This window comes from Salvelinus alpinus, chromosome 3 (assembly GCF_045679555.1).
Source record: "Salvelinus alpinus chromosome 3, SLU_Salpinus.1, whole genome shotgun sequence".
Classification (NCBI taxonomy): Eukaryota; Metazoa; Chordata; class Actinopteri; order Salmoniformes; family Salmonidae; genus Salvelinus; species Salvelinus alpinus.
Genome location: NC_092088.1, coordinates 32,773,720 through 32,794,158, shown reverse-complemented (window position 1 = coordinate 32,794,158; position 20,439 = coordinate 32,773,720). Strand labels below are relative to the sequence as shown.

The window sequence follows — 20,439 nt, the reverse complement described above, 5'->3', positions numbered from 1 at the left end:
TCTAACTCTAAGGGGGGGGGGTTAGAAGGATCACTCCATCCTATCCTAGGTACTCCCCAAAGAGGTGGGGTTTCAGGTGTCTCCGGAAGGTGGTGATCGACTCCGCTGACCTGGCGTCTTTCAGCGGCAGGGACTGGGAGTAGTCAGGATAGAGGGAAGCAAAGTTCAGATAGATCCTTGACAAAAACCTGCTCCAGAGAGCTCAGGATTTCAGACTGGGGCAAAGGTTTAGCTTCCAACAGGACAACAACCTTAAGCACACACACACAAAAAAAACACAGAAGTGGCTTCGTCGGGACAAGTCCCTGAATGTACTTGAGTGGCCCAGCCAGAGTCAGGACTTGAACCCGATCGAACATCTCTGGAGAGACCTGAAAATAGGTGTGCAGAGACGCTCCCCATCCAACCTGACAGAGATTGCGAGGATCTGTAGAGAAGAATGGGAGAAACTACCCAAATACAGGTGTGCCAAGCTTGTACTGTCATACCCAAAAAGACTCGAGGCTGTAATCGCTGCCAAAGGTTCTTCAACAAAGTAATGGGTAAAGGGTCTGAATACTTATGTAAATGTGATTCCTGTTTATTCTTTATAAATTAAAAACATATATAAAAAATAGAGTAACCTGTTCATGCTTTGTCATTATGGGGTATTGTGTGTAGATTGATTAGGGGGAAAAAACGATTAAATACATTTTAGAAGAAGGCTGTAACGTAACCAAATGTGGAAATAGTCAAGGGGTCTGAATACTTTCCGAATGCACTGTATATACACAGTACCAGTCAAACGTTTGGAAACCAACTCATTCCAGGGTTTTTCTTTATTTTCACTAATTTCTACATTGTAGAATAATAGTGAAGACATCAAAACTATGAAATAACACATATGAAGTCATGTAACCAAAAAATTGTTAAACAAATCAAAATGTATTTTATATTTGAGATTCTTCAAAGTAGCCACCCTTTGCCTGGATGACAGCTTTACACACTTGGCATTCTCTCAACCAGCTTCATGAGGTAACCTGGAATGCATTTCAATAAATAGGTGTGCCTAGTCAAAAGTTCATTTGTGGAATTTCTTTCCTTCTAAATGCGTTTGAGCCAATAAGTTGTGGTATACAGAATAGAGGTCGACCGATTATGATTTTTCAACGCCGATACCATTTATTGGAGGACCAAAAAAAGCCGAGACCGATATAAAAATCAGCCGATTTTAAAAGTTGAAATCGGAAGTTCACATACACTTAGGTTTGAGTCATTAAAACTCATTTTTTCAACCACTCCACAAATTTCCTGTTAACAAACTATAGTTTTGGGAAGTCGGTTAGGACATGTACTTTGTGCATGACACAAGTAATGTTTCCAACAATTGTTTACAGACAGATTATTTCAATTATAATTCACTGTATCACAATTCCAGTGGGTCAAAAGTTTACATACACTAAGTTGACTGTGCGTTTAAACAGCTTGGAAAATTCCAGAAAATTATGTCATGGCTTTAGAAGCTTCTGATAGGCTAATTGACATGTCAATTGGAGGTGTACCTGTGGATGTATTTGAAGGCCTACCTTCAAACTCAGTGCCTCTTTGCTTGACATCATGGGAAAATCAAAAGAAATCAGCCAAGACCTCAGAAAAAAATTGTAGACCTCCACAAGTCTGGTTCGTACTTGGGAGCAATTTCCAAACGTTCATCTGTACAGACAATAGTACGCAAGTAAAAACACCATGGGACCAAGCAGCCGTCATACCGGTCAGGAAGGAGACGAGTTCGGTCTCCTAGAGATGAACGTACTTGGTGGGAAAAGTGCTAATCAATCCCAGAACAACAGCAAAGGACCTTGTACCCGTTTCCTCCATTTTCACAAAGTATCTATATCCACAGTAAAACGAGTCCTATATCGACATAACCTGAAAGGCCGCTCGGCAAGGAAGAAGCCACTGCTCCAAAACCGCCATAAAATAGCCAAACTACGGTTTGCAACTGCACATGGGGACAAAGATCGCACTTTTTGGAGAAATGTCCTCTGGTCTGATGAAACAAAAATAGAACTGTTTGGCCATAATGACCATCGTTATGTTTTTAGGAAAAAGGGGAGGCTTGCAAGCCAAAGAACACCATCCCAACCGTGAAGCCTCATGTTGTGGGGGTGCTTTGCTGCAGGAGGGACTGGTGCACTTCACAAAATAGATGGCATCATGAGGTAGGAAAATTATGTAGATATATTGAAGCAACATCTCAAGACATCAGTCAGGAAGTTAAAGCTTGGTCGCAAATGGGTCTTCCAAATGGACAATGACCCCAAGCATACTTCCAAAGTTGTGAAGAAATGGCTTAAGGACAACAAAGTCAAGGAATTGGAGTGGCCATCACAAAGCCCTGACCTCAATCCTATAGAAAATTTGTGGGCAGAACTGAAAAAGCATGTGCGAGCAAGGAGGCCTACAAACCTGACTCAGTTACACCAGCTCTGTCAGGTGCAATGGGCCAAAATTCACCCAACTTATTGTGGGAAGCTACCCGAAACGTTTTGACCTAAGTTAAACAATATAAAGGCAATGCTACCAAATACTAATTGACTGTATGTAAACTTCTGACTCACTGGGAATGTGATGAAAGAAATAAAAGCTGAAATAAATAATTCTCTACTATTATTCTGACATTTCACATTCTTAAAATAAAGTGGTGATCCTAACTGTCCTAAGACAGGGAATTTTTACTCTGATTAAATGTCAGGAATTGTGAAAAACTGAGTTTAAATGTATTTGGCGAAGATGTATGTAAACTTCCAACTTCAACGGTATATATTTGCAATAATGACAATTACAACAATACTGAATATACCCTTATTTTAACTTAATATAATAAATAAATAAAATCTATTTAGTCTCAAACAAATAATGAAACATGCTCAACTTGGTTTAAATAATGCAAAAACACAGTGTTGGAGAAGAAAGTAAAAGTGCAATATGTGCAATGTAAGAAAGCTAACATTTAAGTTCCTTGCTCAGAACATATGAAAGCTGGTGGTTCAATATTCCCAGTTCTTCAATATTCCCAGTTAAGAAGTTTTAGGTTGTAGTTATTATAGGAATCATGACGTGTCGATACCATTTGTATTTCATATACCTTTGACTATTGGATGTTCTTATAGGCACTTTAGTATTGCCAGCCTTATCTTATCTCAGGAGTTGATAGGCTTGAAGTCATTAACAACGCTGTGCTTGAAGCATTGCTAAAAGCTGCTGGCTAATGCAGTAAAGTTTGATTGAATTCTTACGAGCCTGCAGCTGCCTACCACCGCTCAGTCAGACTGCTCTATCAAATCATAGACTTTATTATATTATAATTAACACAGAAATACGAGCCTTTGGTCATTAATATGGTCAAATCCGGAAACTATCATTTCGAAAACAAAACGTTTATGCTTTCAGTGAAATACGGAACCGTTCCGTATTTTATCGAACGGGTGGCAACCATAAGTCTAAATATTGCTGTTACATTGCACAACCTTCAATGTTAGGTCATAATTATGTAAAATTCTGGCAAATTAGTTCGCAACGAGCCAGGCGGCCCAAACTGTTGCATATACCCTGACTCTGCGTGCAATGAACGCAAGACAAGTGACACAATTTCCCTAGTTAATATTGCCTGCTAACATGAATTTCTTAACTAAATATGCAGGTTTAAAAAAGTATATACTTGTGTATTGATTTTAAGAAAGGCATTGATGTTTATGGTTAGGTACATTCGTGCAACGATTGTGCTTTTGTTAAATCATCACCCGTTTGGCGAAGTAGGCTGTGATTCGATGATAAATTAACAGGCACCGCATTGATTATATGCAACGCAGGACAAGCTTGTTAACCTAGTAACATCATCAACCATGTGTAGTTAACTAGTGATAATGTGAAGATTGATTGTTTTTTATAAGATAAGTTTAATGCTAGCTAGCAACTTACCTTGGCTCCTTGCTGCACTCGCGTAACAGGTGGTCAGCCTGCCACGCAGTTTCCTCGTGGAATGCAATGTAATTGGCGTCCAAAAATGCCGATTACCGATTGTTATGAAAACTTGAAAATCGGCCCTAACAAAGTCGGCCATGCTGATTAATCGGTCGACCTCTAATAGAGAAGATGGTCTTTTATCAAATAGGTCTAAGTCCATATTATGGCAAGAACAGCTGAAATAAGCAAAGAGAAACGATAGTCCATCATTACTTTAAGACATGAAGGTCAGTCAATCTGGAAAATTTTAAGAACTTTTAAAGTTTCTTCAAGTGCAGTCGGAAAAACCAAGTGCTATGATGAAATTGGCTCCCATGAGGACCGCCACAGGATAGGAAGACCCAGAGTTACCTCTGCTGCAGAGGAGAAGTTCATTCGAGTTACCAGCCTCAGAAATTGCAGCCCAAATAAATGCTCCACAGACTTCACACACATCTCAACATCAACTGTTCAGAGGAGACTGCATGAATCAGGCCTTCATGGTGAAATTTCTGCAAAGAAACCACTACTAAAGGACACCAATAATAAGAAGAGACTTGCTTGGACCAAGAAACACAAGCAATGGTCATAAGACTGGTGGAAATCTGCCTTTTGGTCTGATGAGTCCAAATGTTATATTTTTGGTTCCAACCGACTTGTCTTTGTGAGATGCGGAGTAGGTGAACGGATTATCTCTGCGTGTGTGGTTCCCACCGTGAAGCATGGAGGAGGTGGTGTGATGGTGCTTAGTCTGTGATTTATTTAGATTCAAGGCACACTTAACCAGCATGGCTACCCCAGCATTCTGCAGCGACACGCCAACCCATCTGGTTTGTGCTTAGTGGGACTATAATTTGTTTTTCAACAGCACAATGACCCAACACACCTCCAGGCTGTGTTAGGGCTATTTGACCAACAAGGAGAGTGATGGAGTGCTACATCAGATGACCTGGCATCCACAATCACCTGACCTCACTCCAATTGAGATGGTTTGGGATGAGTTGGACCGCAGAGTGAAGAAAAAGCAGCCAACAAGTGCTCAGCATATGTAGGAACTCCTTCAAGAATGTTGGAAAAGCATTCCAGGTGTAGCTGGTTGAGAGAATGCCAAGAGTGTACAAAGCTGTTGTCAAGGCAAAGGGTGGCTACTTTGAAGAATATCAAATATATTTTGATTTGTTTAACACTTTATTTTTGGTTACATGATTCCATATGTGATATTTCATAGTTTTGATGTCTTCAATATTATTCTACAATGTAGACAAACAGTACAAATAAAGAAAAACCTTGAAATGAGTAAGTGTGTCCAAACTTTTGACTGGTACTGTATATACACATACAGAGTATATTCAGAGAAGGTTACCTGGTGCTGAGTACCCATGTTAACTCTCTTCATCAGCCTCCTCTTCTGTTCCACAATGATGCCGTCAATCTTCCTCATCCCGGGGAGGTACAGCTCATCTGAGGGAACCAATGGAGATGGAGAGCAAAACATTATTAAATGGATATGTTTCACATAGCTGTCAATCATTCCAAACCTTGGGGAGGCTAACCAGGGGCATATTCAGTTGATGAAATATTTTAATACAATGCGCAATGGTTTGTTCTGAACGACACACTTTCCTACAACATTGTACACTGACTGCTCTTCAACATTCCTCAAGGTATGTTTGCTCTTGTATGGTGTGTGTGGCGTGGTGTAGCCTGATCAATAGGGGGTTGAACATTTGAAATCTCAAAACAATTGATCTCTCAGCCACCATAATCACAACTTTCTTCAACTGGTCACTCAGAACAGTACAGTTTCCGTTCAATTTAACGTTAAGCGTTGGGCCCTTACAAAACTCTTTACTGACATATTACAGCTGACATGACCACACTAGTTGCTTTTCTCAAATGAGCACAAAGCAACTGCTGAATCAGACACTTTCTAATAACCTTGTTCCAGCAATTAAGGTGAATGCGTAACCAGGCCAACCAAGTCCAGCGCGGCCTGGACCGATTGTGTAAATCATGCAACAGTGTCCCTTTCTATCAAATACATCTAACTCCTAATCAGAATGATTTAGGGCCAAGTCCTCAACTTGGGATACGCATGAGGCAACTTGTACTTTCTCACAAATCATTGGCATATTGCAAGACCTATATTTGAAGTCAGAAGTTTACATACACTTAAGTTGGAGTCATTAAAACCCATTTTTCAACCACTCCACAAATTTCTTGTTAACAAACTATAGTTTTGGCAAGTCGGTTAGGACATCTACTTTGTGCATGACACAAGTAATGTTACCAACAATTTTTTACAGACAGATTATTTGTCATTGTATCACAATTTCAGTGGATCAGAAGTTTAGATACACTAAGTTGACTGTGCCTTTAAACAGCTTGGAAAATTCCAGAAAATTATGTCATGGCTTTAGAAGCTTCTGATAGGCTAATTGACATAATTTGAGTCAATTGGAGGTGTACCTGTGGATGTATTTCAAGGCCTACCTTCAAACTCAGTTCCTCTTTGCTTGACATCATGGGAAAATCAAAAGAAATCAGCCAAGACATCAGAAAAAAAATTGTAGACCTCCACAAGTCTGGTTCTTCCTTGGGAGCAATTTCCAAATGCCTGAAGGTACCATGTTCATCTGTACAAACAATAGTACGCAAGTATAAACACCATAGGACCACACAGCCGTCACACCGCTCAGGAAGGAGACGTGTTCTGTCTCCTCGAGAGAGAGAGTACTTTGGTGCGAAAAGTGCAAATCAAGCCCAGAACAACAGGAAAGGAACTTGTGAAGATGCTGGAGGAAACATGTACAAAAGTATCTATATCCACAGTAAAACGAGTCCTATATCGACAACCTGAATGGCCGCTCAGCAAGGAAGAAGCCACTGCTCCAAAACCGCCATAAAAAAGCCCGACTAAGCTTTGCAACCGCTCATGGGGACAAAGATCGTACTTTTTGGAGAAATGTCCTGTGGTCCGATGAAAAAAAAAAATAGAACTGTTTGGCCATAATGACCATTGTTATGTTTGGAGGAAAAAGGGGTAGGCTTGCAAGCCGAAGAACACCATCCCAACTGTGACGGGGGTGGCGGCAGCCTCATATTGTGGGGGTGCTTTGCTGCAGGAGGGACTGGTGCACTTCACAAAATAGATGGCATCATAAGGTAGGAGAATTATGTGGATATATTGAAACAACATCTCAAGACATCAGTCAGGAAGTTAAAGCTTGGTCGCAAATGGGTCTTCCAAATGGACAATGACCCCAAGCATACTTCCAAAGTTGTGAAGAAATGGCTTAAGGACAACAAAGTCAAGGTATTGGAGTGGCCATCACAAAGCCCTGACCTCAGTCCTATAGAAAATCTGTGGGCAGAACTGAAAAAGCGTGTGTGAGCAAGGAGGTCTACAAACCTGACTCAGTTACACCAGCTCTGTCAGGAGGAATGGGCCAAAATTCACCCAACTTATTGTGGGAAGCTTGTGGAAGGCTACCCGAAACATTTGATCCAAGTTAAACAATTTAAAAGGCAATGCTACCAAATACTAATTGAGTGTATGTAAACTTCTGACCCACTGGGAATGTGATTAAATAAATAAAAGCTGAAATAAATCATTCTCTCAACTATTATTCTGACATTTCGAATTCTTACAATAAAGTGGTGATCCTAACTGACCTAAGACAGGGAATTGTTACTAAGATTAAATGTCAGGAATTGTGAAAAACTGAGTTTAAATGTATTTGGCTAAAGTGTATGTAAACTTCCGACTTCAACTGCATGTCCATTCCTTCAGATTTGCGAACATTTCTCTGCCCCAAGGTGCATAGCAAAGTTAGGATTCCTCCCAAAGAATGGCGGGTAAGTTAGGATTCGTCCCTAAGGGATGCAGAAAGACAAACTCCAACTCCCTAGATGCTACTGGGGTATAATTCAGTGAGGTGAAACATTCTGAATGTTATGAATAGATCAGACATGATTCCCAATTTTATCATTACATTTACATCATGATAGATAATCATATCTGTTCTACACAATATATGTCTATCTGGACATTCTGTAACTTTTCATACTCCCAAACAAGGCCCTGTTCATTAGGACACATCATGGAAAAAGTTAAATGTTTTGTAACAGAAAACGCAAATCAGCATTTCCTATTGAACAACTTCTAAAGAGTCCCACCCTGTTTCAGTCCAATTTCTTCCATTTGCTGCCTAATGAATATGACCCAGGCCAATTGTTGTGCATTGTATGTTAGATACAGCTGTTCTTACAAAATATTGGTAGTGTGTGTTTGTGAATGAGTGTGTTCTGCACTCAACTTCTGTGTCCTCCAGGGTTTGGATCATGTCGGGGTCCAGGGCCGTGTGAGTGAGTGAGTTCTGCTCTCACTGTCAGTGTCCTCCAGGGCCAAGTACGTGTGTGTATTGTGTCATGTCGGGTCCAGAGGGGTATACCACGACGTTAGTTAGATCTTTTCATCATTTTCTAAACCTAGCCAGCTTCAGTTAGCTTCAAAATTCTAGCTCAGGCTTCATCCATGTTACGAAGGTGGAATTTTATCATGCCATTAACTCGAGCCAGCTTGTAACTGCGCATTCGTGTTGAACGTGGATAGTCGAACGCCAAAGTCTTCATTGCGAAAACGCTGAAATAGTAATCCATGCCACATTTGAATTTTTGCCAAAATCAAATTGAAAGGTTATCCTGCAAATACAGCTGGCTATGGTGGGAACTAGGCTATTAGAAGTGCTGTCTTTCTTTTATTAAATCATATCATTAACGTCGTCTTTGGTGTGCACAAGCCATTTTCCCCCACTCCTATCCAAAAAATAAAAACTCATTAAGTCATAGAAAGGTTTTACTGCTTGTGAAGTTTCAATCCTGCATCCTAACATTACTAAATGTGTACTGTGATATGCGTTTGAATACTACTATTTAACACAAAATAACATTTGATTAAAGGAGCTAAGTAATATTTTTGCATTGTAATTTCAGAAAACGTCCTTCATATGTCTACGGTAATAGTGGAACGATAGTACTGTGAAACAATGTTTCTCCAAAATGCTTATTGGGCCCACACAAAATTGTATTCTAATGGTGCAGCCTTCTTATTGGTCAACAAAAGAAGGGCCATCTCTTGCAATGACTACATATATACACACACACATTGAACAAAAATAAGTAAAATGTTGATCTCATGTTTCATGAGCTGAAATAAAACATCCCAGAAATGTCCATGTGCAAAAAAAGGTTATTTCTCTCAAATTTTGTGCACAAATTTGTTTACATCCCTTTTAGTGAGCATTTCTCCTTTGCCAAGATAATCCATCCACCTGACAGGTGTGGCATATTAAGAAGCTGAGTAAACAACATGATCATTACACAGGTGCACCTTGTGCTGGGGACAATAAAAGGCCACTCTAAAATGTGTTGTGTGACAAAACTGCACAATGCCACAGATGTCTCAAGTTGAGGGAGTGTGCAATTGGCATTCTAACTGCAGGAATGTCCACCAGAGTTGTTGCCAGAGAATTGCATTTCTCTACCATAAGCCGTTTTAGACAATTTTTGCAGTACGTCCAACCGGCCTCACAAACACAGACCACGTCTAACCACGCCAGTCCAGGACCTCCACATCCGGGTTCTTCAACTGCAGGATCATTTAAGACCAGCCACCCGGAATACTGATGAAACTGTGGAGTATTTCTGTCTGTAATAAAGGCCAACTGGCTCCCCAGTTGGTGGGCCTATGCCCTCCCAGGCTCACTCATGGCTGCGCCCCTGCCCAGTCATGTGAAATCCATAGATAACTATTTTATTCATTTAAATTAACTGACATCCTTATATGAACTGTAACTCAGTAAAATCGTTGAAGTTGTTGCATTTATATTTTTGTTCAGTATATGAATGGACAAACCCATCGATCACGTGACACCATTCATTCCTATTTGAAGACTCAATAGTGCATTGAAGTCAAATGAAGTCGGTTAAGATGGCATCTCATGGAGACATAACATGCGCAGTTTGAGCTACTCCAGGAAGTGACGTTGCAGGCTAGCTCAGTGCTGCCCCTTCTCATTGAGTAACTCACGTTGAAGGCTGACTGGGGTACTGCAGGCTTCCATTAGCAACTATTACTAACTTCTTCTGTGTGGCATTTTTAAATAAATCAGTTCAAGGACATACTGTACATCTTGTGTATTAGAAGCAATTTTTGGTACAAAAACCATCTTCGAATTTTTTATTTTATTTACACGAAGATTGACTACGAATTGGATCCTGTTTTCTGCAAACAATGCCTGTAGTACTGTGGTCGGCCTTGAACTTCAATGGCTTAAATGGGAAGGGGCAGTACTACGAAGGAAGCTAGATCTACTCAGGGTTTTCTAAAGCTAGCCAGCTTCAGTTATGTGTACATTACAGCTCAGGTTTCATCCGTACTACGAGGTGGATATTTCTTGTCCACCTGCCGCTAACTCTAGCAGAATTGTATCTGTACGTGCATGTCGCACAAGCTTGTTGAACGCCGAACTCTTCATTGAGACAATGGTAAATCATCAATCCATGGGTGAGTCAGTGCCACATTTTAATTTATTCCGAAATCCAAAAAAAAAAAAAAGTTATATTCCTTGAAATTGACTGTGTTCTGCTCTCAATGTCTGGCCTCCAGGGTTTGGATCATGTCGAGGTCCAGGGTCATGTGTGTGTGTGTGTTCTGGGCTCTCACCGTCTGTATCCTCCAGGGCTTGGATCATGTCGGGGTCCAGGGCCGTGCTGACCAGCATCTCCACATAGCTCCTAAACATCTCGCGCATCGCCCGGTTGTTCACCCCGCCTTGCACTGGCACTGCACAGGTTACACACACACACATACAGGGTTTAGACAACACACACACAAACATAGGGTTGGCACAACAGCTGTATCAAAATACTCAGGCGTATTATGGTATGGAAACTGAGGAAGACGGGTATAATGTCATCTTATGTTGTAACTCAAAGAAAAGAAAAAAAATGCATTTCCAAGCTATAGCACACAATATGTAACATACAGTACAAAATAAAAAAGTACAAAAATAGTGTAGTCTGCATTGTGTGTTCCTATCGTGACAACACTACACACAGCATCTCTACCTAATTGCCAAATATATTCCTGACAGATTTTCTTTTTGTCTCCCCTCCTGAGTCATTCTATTCCATTCATTGAGGGCAGACAGACACCTATTATTCCCCCGACCATCTCATAATCCCTCCACCCAGTTTGAATGCACAAACACATACTTATAGGCTAAACAGATATGGGCTACATTCCAACTGGCACCCTATTCCCTTTATAGTGCACTACTTTTTACCAGGGCCCACGCGGCTCTGGTCAAAAGTAGTGCACTATATAGTATGTATGGTGTAGCTATCAAGAAATCGGTACAAAATGGGTTCACAAAGTATCAAAAACATTATGGGCTACTTTCACGGACACAGTTTATGTCTAGTCTTGGACTAAAAAGCTATTTCAAATGAGAATCTCCATTGAGAATGCTTTTTAGTCCTGGACTTGGCTTAATCCGTGTCTGGGAAACTGGCCCTATAGGCACAAAATGGCTTCTCACTCTCATCCTCACTGGCTGCCTCCTCGGACGAGTCTGAATCAGATGACGAGGGGACCTCCTTCAGCCACTTCTTCCTCTTTTTCAGAGGAGGCTCTGCCTTGACCTTGGCTGGCTTCGACTTGGGAGGGCACTCCATCTTCTCTTTCTCCACTCCTCCTTTCTTCTCCTCTTTCCCCTTCCCTCGTTCCATCGTTGCCACCGCGGCGGCCCGTTTCTCAGGCTTCTCCTGAGATGGCTGCACCCTCTTCTCTTTCTCCCTCTGCTTCTCTTTCAACACTGCGGTCGCCTTTTCTCGCTGTTCGATCTTTGCCCTTGTTCTCTCCCTCGGTTCGCGCTGCACTAGCTCACGCGGCGGTGCCACTCGCTGCTCCCTCTCGGCTCGAGGCGGGGTCAGGGTGGTGGGAGGCGGGGACGCTATTTTGGGGAGGGCCTGTCGCCTGTTGAAGAGTGGAGATTTGAATAAAGAGAAGGAAACAATATTTCAGATGGCCAGTTCCATAAGCGCCCTCTGCCAGCAAAATAGCTGACTACTAACCCTCATTTTGTGGGGGGTTATGCCCTCGCACCCTCTAGCTGGCTACATTTTTCAGTATGCTGGCTACTTCAGATTTTCTGGAACACACTGGAAGGCTAGATCAAAGTGCAAACACCATGTTAGCTCTTTAGGCTAGTATTTTCCTCTTAAACATTGTCCATGGACATTCAACAGGACCGCACTCTCCGAAATGTATATTTGAGCGGCGCAAGTAATAAACCTTCCAAGCATATCTTTCGGACAGTACTGTCTTATAAATTGTTCAATTGTGGAAGAAAAACTTTGAGAAGTGAAGGCATAAAAAACACTGAACATGTCTAGATTAGAATTGAATAAATCCCCTAATGGGTACCTCAGTCCAGATGGTCTGTGCCAGGGTCGTCGAGAGCACACTCTCACGTAGTCCTTCTTGTTAACGTTCTCCAGGAACTTGACATACAGGCGCTGGTACCGCCTCTTGGCATCTCCAAAATAGCCCAGATACTGAGGAAGAGAAAGAGTAGCCATTTTGTTTATTTGGATACCGGATGAGTAGCTGTTCAATAAGTACCTATCTTGGGATCCACACAAATCAAATGGGCCTGTTCCAGGTCATCTTTATTGCAGTTGTGCTGCACAGTTTATCAGGTTCCGCAGTCATAAAGTGTCTCCGAGTAGGAGTGTTGATCTAGAACCAGGACCACACTGTCCATTTGTTAGAATCTAAAAAGGCAAAATAGTACGAGTGCTGATCTAGAAACAGTTTGGGCATTTTAGATCTCAGGAATCACATTAATATGATATAAGCACTCTTCTGAGAACTAAGACGACCTGTAACGCAACAAACAACCACACATAGACATCAGGGTCGTGTTCATTAGGCACTAAATGGAGGAAAATATACTGAATCAGGTAGAGAATTTTAATTTAATTTTACAAAATGTTTCCGTTGCATGCCCTGTTGATAGACAGAAACATGCATTCTGTGTTGACATTGAGCAGTGACAGTCATGTGTTTGGTGGACAGACGGACTGACTCACGTTGCTGGTGGCACAGAACTGCCTCTCTCCGTCCTTGATCTCAGGGCTGAACTTCTGCAGCAGGGCTTTCTGCACCCTCCAGATGGGGGGAGGCTCTCGACCGGTCTTCAGGGCCAGCTAGGGTTTGAAGGGTGAGGGAGTCAATACATCACATCCTGAACACACACCTACCATATATGAACACACACATACTCTCACACACTTAACGGAACAGATGGACTATTTTGACAAACCATCAAACGTAGCGACTGTTGAACAGTGATGTATTTTTTACTCACACATACACGCAAACACACAAATACCTTCATAGTTGCAATGTCTTCCACACGCACCACAAACTCGTCCCTCTCTCGGAAAATGCCTTCACCTCCGCTCTCGCTCTCGTCCTCCTCGCTCTCTCCGGCGATGGCGGCATCCTCCTGCTTTTGAGCCACGTGCAGTGAGGTGACCTGAGAGGCAGGGGCTTCTTCCGGGGATGCGCGGGGCTCCGGTGAGTACTTGGGGAAATCCGTGGCCGGGGATGACTGAGGAAGCGGGGAGGAGAGAGGGAGAGTGGCAGAAGCAGGATGAAGAGGGGAGGGATAGAGAGGGAGGGTTGCGGGAGCAGGATGAAGAGGGGAGGAATTGAAAGGAGGGAGGGGGCTCAGAGGTTGGGACTTCTGCTGTTGTGCTGCTTCTTGTGGTGGCAGGGGTGATGAAGGGAGAGAGAGGGGAGGTAAGGGGGAAGGCGGGGGAGAGGGAGAGAAGGATTGAGCGGGGGAGGCGGAGGGAGGTGGGGGTGTGACTGGTGCCTCCTGGGACTCTGGGAGGGAAGCTGGAAAATGGAGAGAAGTGCTAATGTAATTTCCTTCAAGAATCAATAGGTATATAAGGTATCATTTAAATTAACCAAAACAGCTGTAAAGATCACAGTTGTGGGCCTTTAATATCATTCAGTTCAAACTTTTAGAACTATCATCATAACAATGGGACTATCGTTTCTATTACTCAGTTCTTTACTTTGTGTGCAATAGGAAATCGATTCAAGGACAGAATTTTACAGCAACAGCACAGCCACAGGCTAAAATATGACAAAGTTTTCATTTTCAATCTCGCAAGGACATGTTTTTTTCCCTCCTTTTGCCATACTGGTATTGGCAATCATCGACGACAAAATATCATCAATATGATCTGTATCGGTCCGGTATTCCCTTACCTTCTAATTTGGGTGCACCAAGTGTTTCAAACTCTGGCGCCTCCTCTTCCATAACCTTCACTTCACTCTCATTACCCCCTCCTCCCATCTTCCTCTCCTCCTCCTCATCATTCTCCTCCATCTCCCGGTCCTCTCGAAGTAGCACAGCCGGCTCGGCCGCCTGGAGCTGGGTGTGAGGGGTGTGTGAGGGGGTCTGGGGGCTGAGGGTGGGGGGCTGCAGAGGGGTCGATGTGTGCTGGGCCTGCCTGGGTTGGGGTTGGGACTGGGGTGGGGGAGGAGGAGGGTGCGGCTGGAAGGCCAGCTGCGGTGTATCGTAGAGAGCCGAGATGGCTGAGGAGATGCTCTTCTGCAGGTCCTGGTTCTTGCCCACCGAATCCTCCTCGTCAGAGGAGAATGAGGGCAGCGTCTCCAGGTTCCTCTTCAGCTCGTCATCCAGGGTGCGCTTGCAGGGGCTGGGGCAGCCAACCAGGGCCAGGCCGCCGTTGCCCTCACCCTCCCCGAATGGAGGCGGCACTGGAGACAAGACACAGAGCCCTCCACATTTGAGCGGTGAGGCGTCACCATGTCCTGATTCCATTCCCACAGGCATTTCCAAGCCCTGAGGTCTCTTTCCCGACTTGAGGAAGTCCATGAAGGAGGCCATGAAACCCGCCTTGGATTCCGAATCCTTCTCATCCACCTGAGGGCGAGAGAGAGGGAGCGGGGGTCGGGAATAGAGAGAAAAAATTGATTCAGGTTCATTAGAGGGGAAATACTGCTTTCCACTCTTCATTTTACCAACTGAGAAGGGTAACATTGTCACATACAACACAAAGGATAAAACATTTTAAACTGATTCAGTGGAAGAACAAATTTAAAAGTCCTTTACCCTTCCATCCATCCCTTCTCCGTCCACTCCATCACTCAGCATCTGGCTGTTCTGCTTGCTCTTGTTCTGGGTCCTGTTGGAGTCTGTCCCTCCGCACGGGGGTCCGGGACTCAGGCCAAGGGAGGGAGCCGAGCCCACCGAGCCGTCCGACAGAGCGGGGTCTGTACCAGACAGAGAGTCTATCCTCAGCAGGTCGTCGGAAGAGGACATGGAGCCGATGGGCAGTTTGATCTACGACAGGATAAAAACGGGAAAAGTTTTGTTAAAACGCTAATAGAGTACAGAGTACAGTAAACTTCGCTATTTCCGCTACCTTAAAGGAACATTCCACTCCAAAATGAAAAGCTGTCAGATGTCATGATGCGTTCGAATCCCATGTCATCAGTTGTGTAGATCCAGATTTATGGGAAGTGGTTAAATCTTGACATTAGACTACTTTAGAGATCTGAAACCGTTTGACAAACTTTGATTTGAAAGTGTAATGTCCCTTTAAGTATAGGCCTGCTATGACATCTATATTTTCCCCTGGGGATTAATCACTCACCTTGAGAGGTGGTATGGGCTCCTGATGCTGTGGAGCCTGGTGGTGGAGCTGATGCTGTTGTTGCTGAAGGTGGTGTTGCTGCATCTGGTCCTTCCTAGTCATCTCCATAAACATGTCATTTCTCCTCACCCGGCATCCACCACCACGGTCCCTGCCCAGTTTACCCTCCATTCCTCCTCCATTCCCCCCTCCTACTCCGGTTCCTCCTCCCATCTCACCGGTCAACATTCCGCAGGGCGTGTGCTGCTCTGGCTGCGGGCGAATGCGAGGCCTACCCCTGGGCCTGGGAGGCCCCTCTCTCTTTTGCTTGGTGGGCTTACGGCCCCTCTTCTTGACCATGTCCTGCGACATGAGCTGGGGAGGGGGGCCGAGGGGGGGGTAACCTGTCGAGTGGTAGAAGTTAAGGTCTCCCATGAGGGGGCTGAGCGTGCCTCCTCCTCCAGCCCCACCTCCTGTCTTACGGCAACTGGAGACCAGGTCGGGGAGGAGGTCGGGGAGCCGGCGGCTGTTCAGGCGGATATCTGCCGGCTGGTTGTCCTTGTCCTCGTCATCCTCGAACTCGTACTCTTGCGCGTAGCTCTTCTTGGGCAGCGTGTTGGGGTCCCGGCGCTCCTTGAGCAGATGGAACGAGCTCGACTTGAGTAGCTTCTTGGGGCGCGATGAGCAGAAGATGGGTGAGGTGAGGCCTCCAGGACTGACACCAGTACTGCCAGCGCCCCCGCCTGGACTCGAGGACAATTTCCCCTGGCCAGTGACACCCATCCCTCCGGGGCCCTGCAACTGGATCAGGCCCAGCTGCTCCGTATTGACGGTGGAGGGCAGCTCGTGGGTCTTGAGGGAGTCCAGGTCCATGGTGCTGCTGCCTGACTCGGAGAGACCGTGGCAGTACTGCACGTAGCCCTGGTCACCGCCGTGGTGGCCATGCATGTCGTAGCTGGCTCTTCCGCTTCCCCCTCCACTTCCTCCACCTGAATTAGCCTTCATGGCCTCCTCATGGCCATCTCCTGGTCCCTCCTTGTTCATCTCCCCCTGCATTGGGCCTGCGCTTCCTCCGGTGCAGCTCGACTTGGAGTAGTCGTCAGAGCAGAACATGTCCTCCATGCCAGGGAAGAAGGAGCGGTCCTCGTCTTGCAGGAGCGAGTCCGGGAAGCAGATGGAGGTGAGCGGGACGAAGTGATTCTGGCTCTGGCCGCCGCTTTTCTCCACGGGGCTGACCGTGTCAAACGGGTGCTGCTCAGAGCGCTGTTGCTGGTCCAATTGTACCTGCTGTCCCAGGGTGAGCTGGGAAGGGTGGGACTGGGACTTCTGTTGCTGTGAGTGGGTGGAAGCTGAGGGAGGGGGCAAGTGGTTGGACAGGGGGTGAGCATGGCCTTGGGAGTGGTGCCCTGAGTGGCTTTGCTGGTGGTGTGAGTTGGGGTGTTGCTGTTGTTGATGGTGCTGGGGGAGGTGGTGCACTTGCGAGGAGGCGGATAAGCCCATATCGGGCTCAGAGAGTAATGAGTGGACCTCTGAGTGTTGAGGGTGGTGGGACGAGAGCCTCTGCTGCTCTTGTTGCATGCGGCACTCTCCGCTCCCTCCACCTCCACCACCACCACCTCCTCCTCCTCTCCTCCCCTCCACTCCCCCTCCATCCGTACTGGAGGTCTGGGAGAGCGAGCACTCCAGCATGTCCAGGGAGGACACCACCGAGCTCTGCTGTTGTTGCTTGGACTGGCTCTGGTCCTGCTGAGGAGGTCCGTGGCTGTAGTGAGTGACCGCCACTGCGGCCTCCAAAGCCTGGGACTGGAGTTGTAGCTGAAGCTGGGAAGCCTGCTGGGTAGGAGTCTGGTGTTTATTCGGGCCCATTCGCCCTCCGGCTCCATCCATCATAGCTTGTTGTTGGTTCACCGAATGCTGCTGCTGCTGCTGATGGGGCTCCATCTTGTTGCGGGTGGTGTGGGACAGCACAGACTGGAGCAGGTGGGGCGTTTGGCGGGACTGGTGTGTGGGGGAATCCATGAGGGAGGCTGAGGCTTGAGACTGAGAGTGCTGTTGCTGCTGGACCTCGGGGGTCTTGCGTGGGTACACCAGCTCCGAGCGCTCTTGTGGCTTCTTCTGCGGGTCCATGTGAGCGAGGGATTGAAGGTGGGCATGGGAGGCAGTGTGCTGTTGCTGCGGGTGAGAGGAGTGTTGGGAGCCCAGGGAGTGCTGGGTGTATGGGTCGCCCCGGCCGTAGTGCACCACTGATCCCAGAGAGTGGTGGAGGAGGGGGTGGCTTTGCTCAGCACTTCCTCTTCCTTCAATCCTGCCACCGCCTCGTCTGTCATTCCTCTGTTGTTGTTGCTGCTGTTTCTTGAGAGACATCTCCAGCTGTCTGTCTAGGCCAGTAACCGCCCCGCCAGATTCTGTGCTGGAGGTGGCGCTGTGAGTGCGGATAACGCTCTGGAGGTGGCACCTCTCCTCAGAGCTCTTTCCCAGCTCATAGGAAGACAGCCCTTTGCCGCCATCTGTGGTGGAGGAGACGGGCTGGGGAGGTGCCTGCTGTTGGGCCGTCTGTTGAGATTGTTGCTGCTGGGAGTGGTGGTGGGACGCCTGGGGCACTGGACTGGCCTGGGCTTGGAAAAGGTGCTGGATCAAGAAGTCGTCATCCACGTCCTCTTGAGACCTCTGAGAGCCCACACCTAGCATGCTGCTGGGGTCAGATTTGGTCTTGTTGGAGTTGGGGTGGTAGGACTGGGGCCGAGGGCCTCTGGTGTCAGGGTAGCCCTGAGGGGAGGACATGAAGGTGGGGGAAAGGACAGAGGAGATGTATTTGTTGGAGCCCGTTCCTCCTGGGGTCTTGGTGGGGCAGGCAGGGGCGGGGGAGTGCAACCCTGGACGGATGATCCCAGAGTTGGCCGACGGGGAGGGGATCGACTCAGGGATATGGTAAGACCCTCCTCCGCCACCTCCTCTCTCATTTGCCATACTGCTCGTGGCACCTCCACCTCCTGAGCCGGAAGTCCCACCTCCTGAGCTGCTACTACCACCGCCTCCTGAAGTTCCACCCCCAGATGGCCCACCCGACCGTAAAAGGGCGGGGGAGTGGCCTGGGCCGTAACCTATTGACGGACTTCCCTCTCCGCCTAGAGAGGAGGGGAGGGAACCGTAAGCAGAGTCAGTCCCGTATACCACATCCGCCGAGTACGACTGGCTTTGCCCTCCCAGGCTCCCATAGCCTTTTCTTACCCCGGATGAGCTCAGGTCTTGGGCCTGAGGGGAGCTGAAGCCGCCATAGGACTGGGGGAGGTGGGAGAGAGGGGGCTGACTGGGTGAGTATGACTGGGTCTGCGGTTGCGGCGGTGTTTGGCCTGTGAGGGCAGCGGTGGGGGGTTTCACAATGGGTGCGGGTGAGCTGTAGCTCGAGAGCCTGTGCTTGGGTAAGGGCTGCTGGGCAGACGTGGATGAGGTTGGAGGGGGCTGTTGCTGCTGGGGAGCTGGGGGAGCGCTCTGGGTGGGAGGCTGCTGTCTAGAGGGGCCCGAGCTAGAGCTGGAGGGGGGGATGGAGTTGGAGGGGTGGGCCCCCGAGGCAGAGGAGGAAGAAGAAGAGGAAGTCGAAGAAGTGGAGGACGCAGAAGGGGGCGTGTGAGGGGTGCGGGAGGAGGACACCGAGCTGGCCGAGGAGTAGCCGCTGCTGGAGTTGCTCTTGGCGCCCTTCCCCACTGCTGAAGAGGAGGAGGTGGAGGACGAGTAAGGGGGCTGGATGATTGGCCGATAAACCTGTTCTGTTCGGGACGAGGCCTTGTGGTCCGAGGAGGGACTCTGGTCACCCAGGGGGCTGCAGGAGAGGCCGGCATGCCGGGGGTGGGCTATCTGCTGGTACCCGGCTCCTCCGCAGCTGAGGTACTGCTGCAGGGAGTGGGCTGCCGAGGAGGAGAGCTGTGACTGGGACGGCGTGGGCCGCTGGTAGTGCTTGATTACGCTGTCCTGCCGGGGCACAGCCCTCTCCTGAACCGAGTTAGATTGGGCCTGAGCTTGGGCCTGAGCCTGAGCCTGAGCTTGGGCTGAGGAGAACACTGAAGCGTTGTACAACTGGGAGGACTGGTCTTGCAGCTGGGAGGACAGCAGGTTGAACTGATGGGACTGGATGTGTAGCGCCGACGAGGCCTGGGCCGAGGAGGCGGCGCCTGTGGAGTCCTGGGCACCCCGGTAGGCTGCGGCGGGGCCCTGAGAGGCCAGGAGGCGGTCGAAGCCCAGGCTGGACTGGGAGGGACCCTTGATGTGCAGCAGAGAGTCGTGGGGGGAGAGGAGTCCATTGGAGGTAGGGCTGAACGTGGGAGTGTCCTGGAGGGTGGGGAAGGAGCGGCTGGAGAAGGAGGCCGGGTGCTGATAGGCCGAGAGGGCAGCGGAAGAGGGGAAGGAGCCCGAGCCGGAGATGAAGAGCTCGGAAGGGGCAGGGGTGTGCATCGCTGTCAGGGTCAGATAAAGAGACAAGAGAACGATTATTCAACACCCGTCAACTGAGAAAAAAAACTGACAAGTATGACTAAATCAATTGTAACCCACTCCCCTCCTGTAAAATGTAAAAAGACAATCCAATATCCAAATGACACCAACATAACCTCAATGCAAATCACTGACACTGACAGTAATCACCGTTCAGAATAAGGCGAGGCGCTACAATGCCGACATAAGAGAGGAATAACAATTCGACATTGTATGGCGTTGGAA

At 47.2% G+C, this 20,439-nt stretch overlaps 1 protein-coding gene across 4 annotated transcripts in view; it reads right to left on the bottom strand.

Annotated features, from left to right (window-relative positions):
• LOC139570572 (proline-rich protein 12-like) overlaps positions 1–20,439 on the bottom strand; it is a 47,143-nt gene that overhangs the window by 3,716 nt on the left and 22,988 nt on the right. For 2 of the 4 annotated variants that reach the window (XM_071392533.1, XM_071392537.1), the window contains exons 4-12: positions 15,751–20,177; positions 15,207–15,437; positions 14,339–15,017; positions 13,446–13,957; positions 13,144–13,260; positions 12,476–12,606; positions 11,589–12,025; positions 10,712–10,831; positions 5,348–5,445 (exon numbers count right to left, since the gene is read on the bottom strand). In XM_071392533.1, the coding sequence (XP_071248634.1) occupies positions 5,348–5,445; positions 10,712–10,831; positions 11,589–12,025; positions 12,476–12,606; positions 13,144–13,260; positions 13,446–13,957; positions 14,339–15,017; positions 15,207–15,437; positions 15,751–20,177 (6,752 nt within the window). The remainder of the gene's footprint in view (positions 1–5,347; positions 5,446–10,711; positions 10,832–11,588; positions 12,026–12,475; positions 12,607–13,143; positions 13,261–13,445; positions 13,958–14,338; positions 15,018–15,206; positions 15,438–15,750; positions 20,178–20,439) is intronic. The other 2 variants (XM_071392535.1, XM_071392534.1) reach the window with 2 other exon arrangements.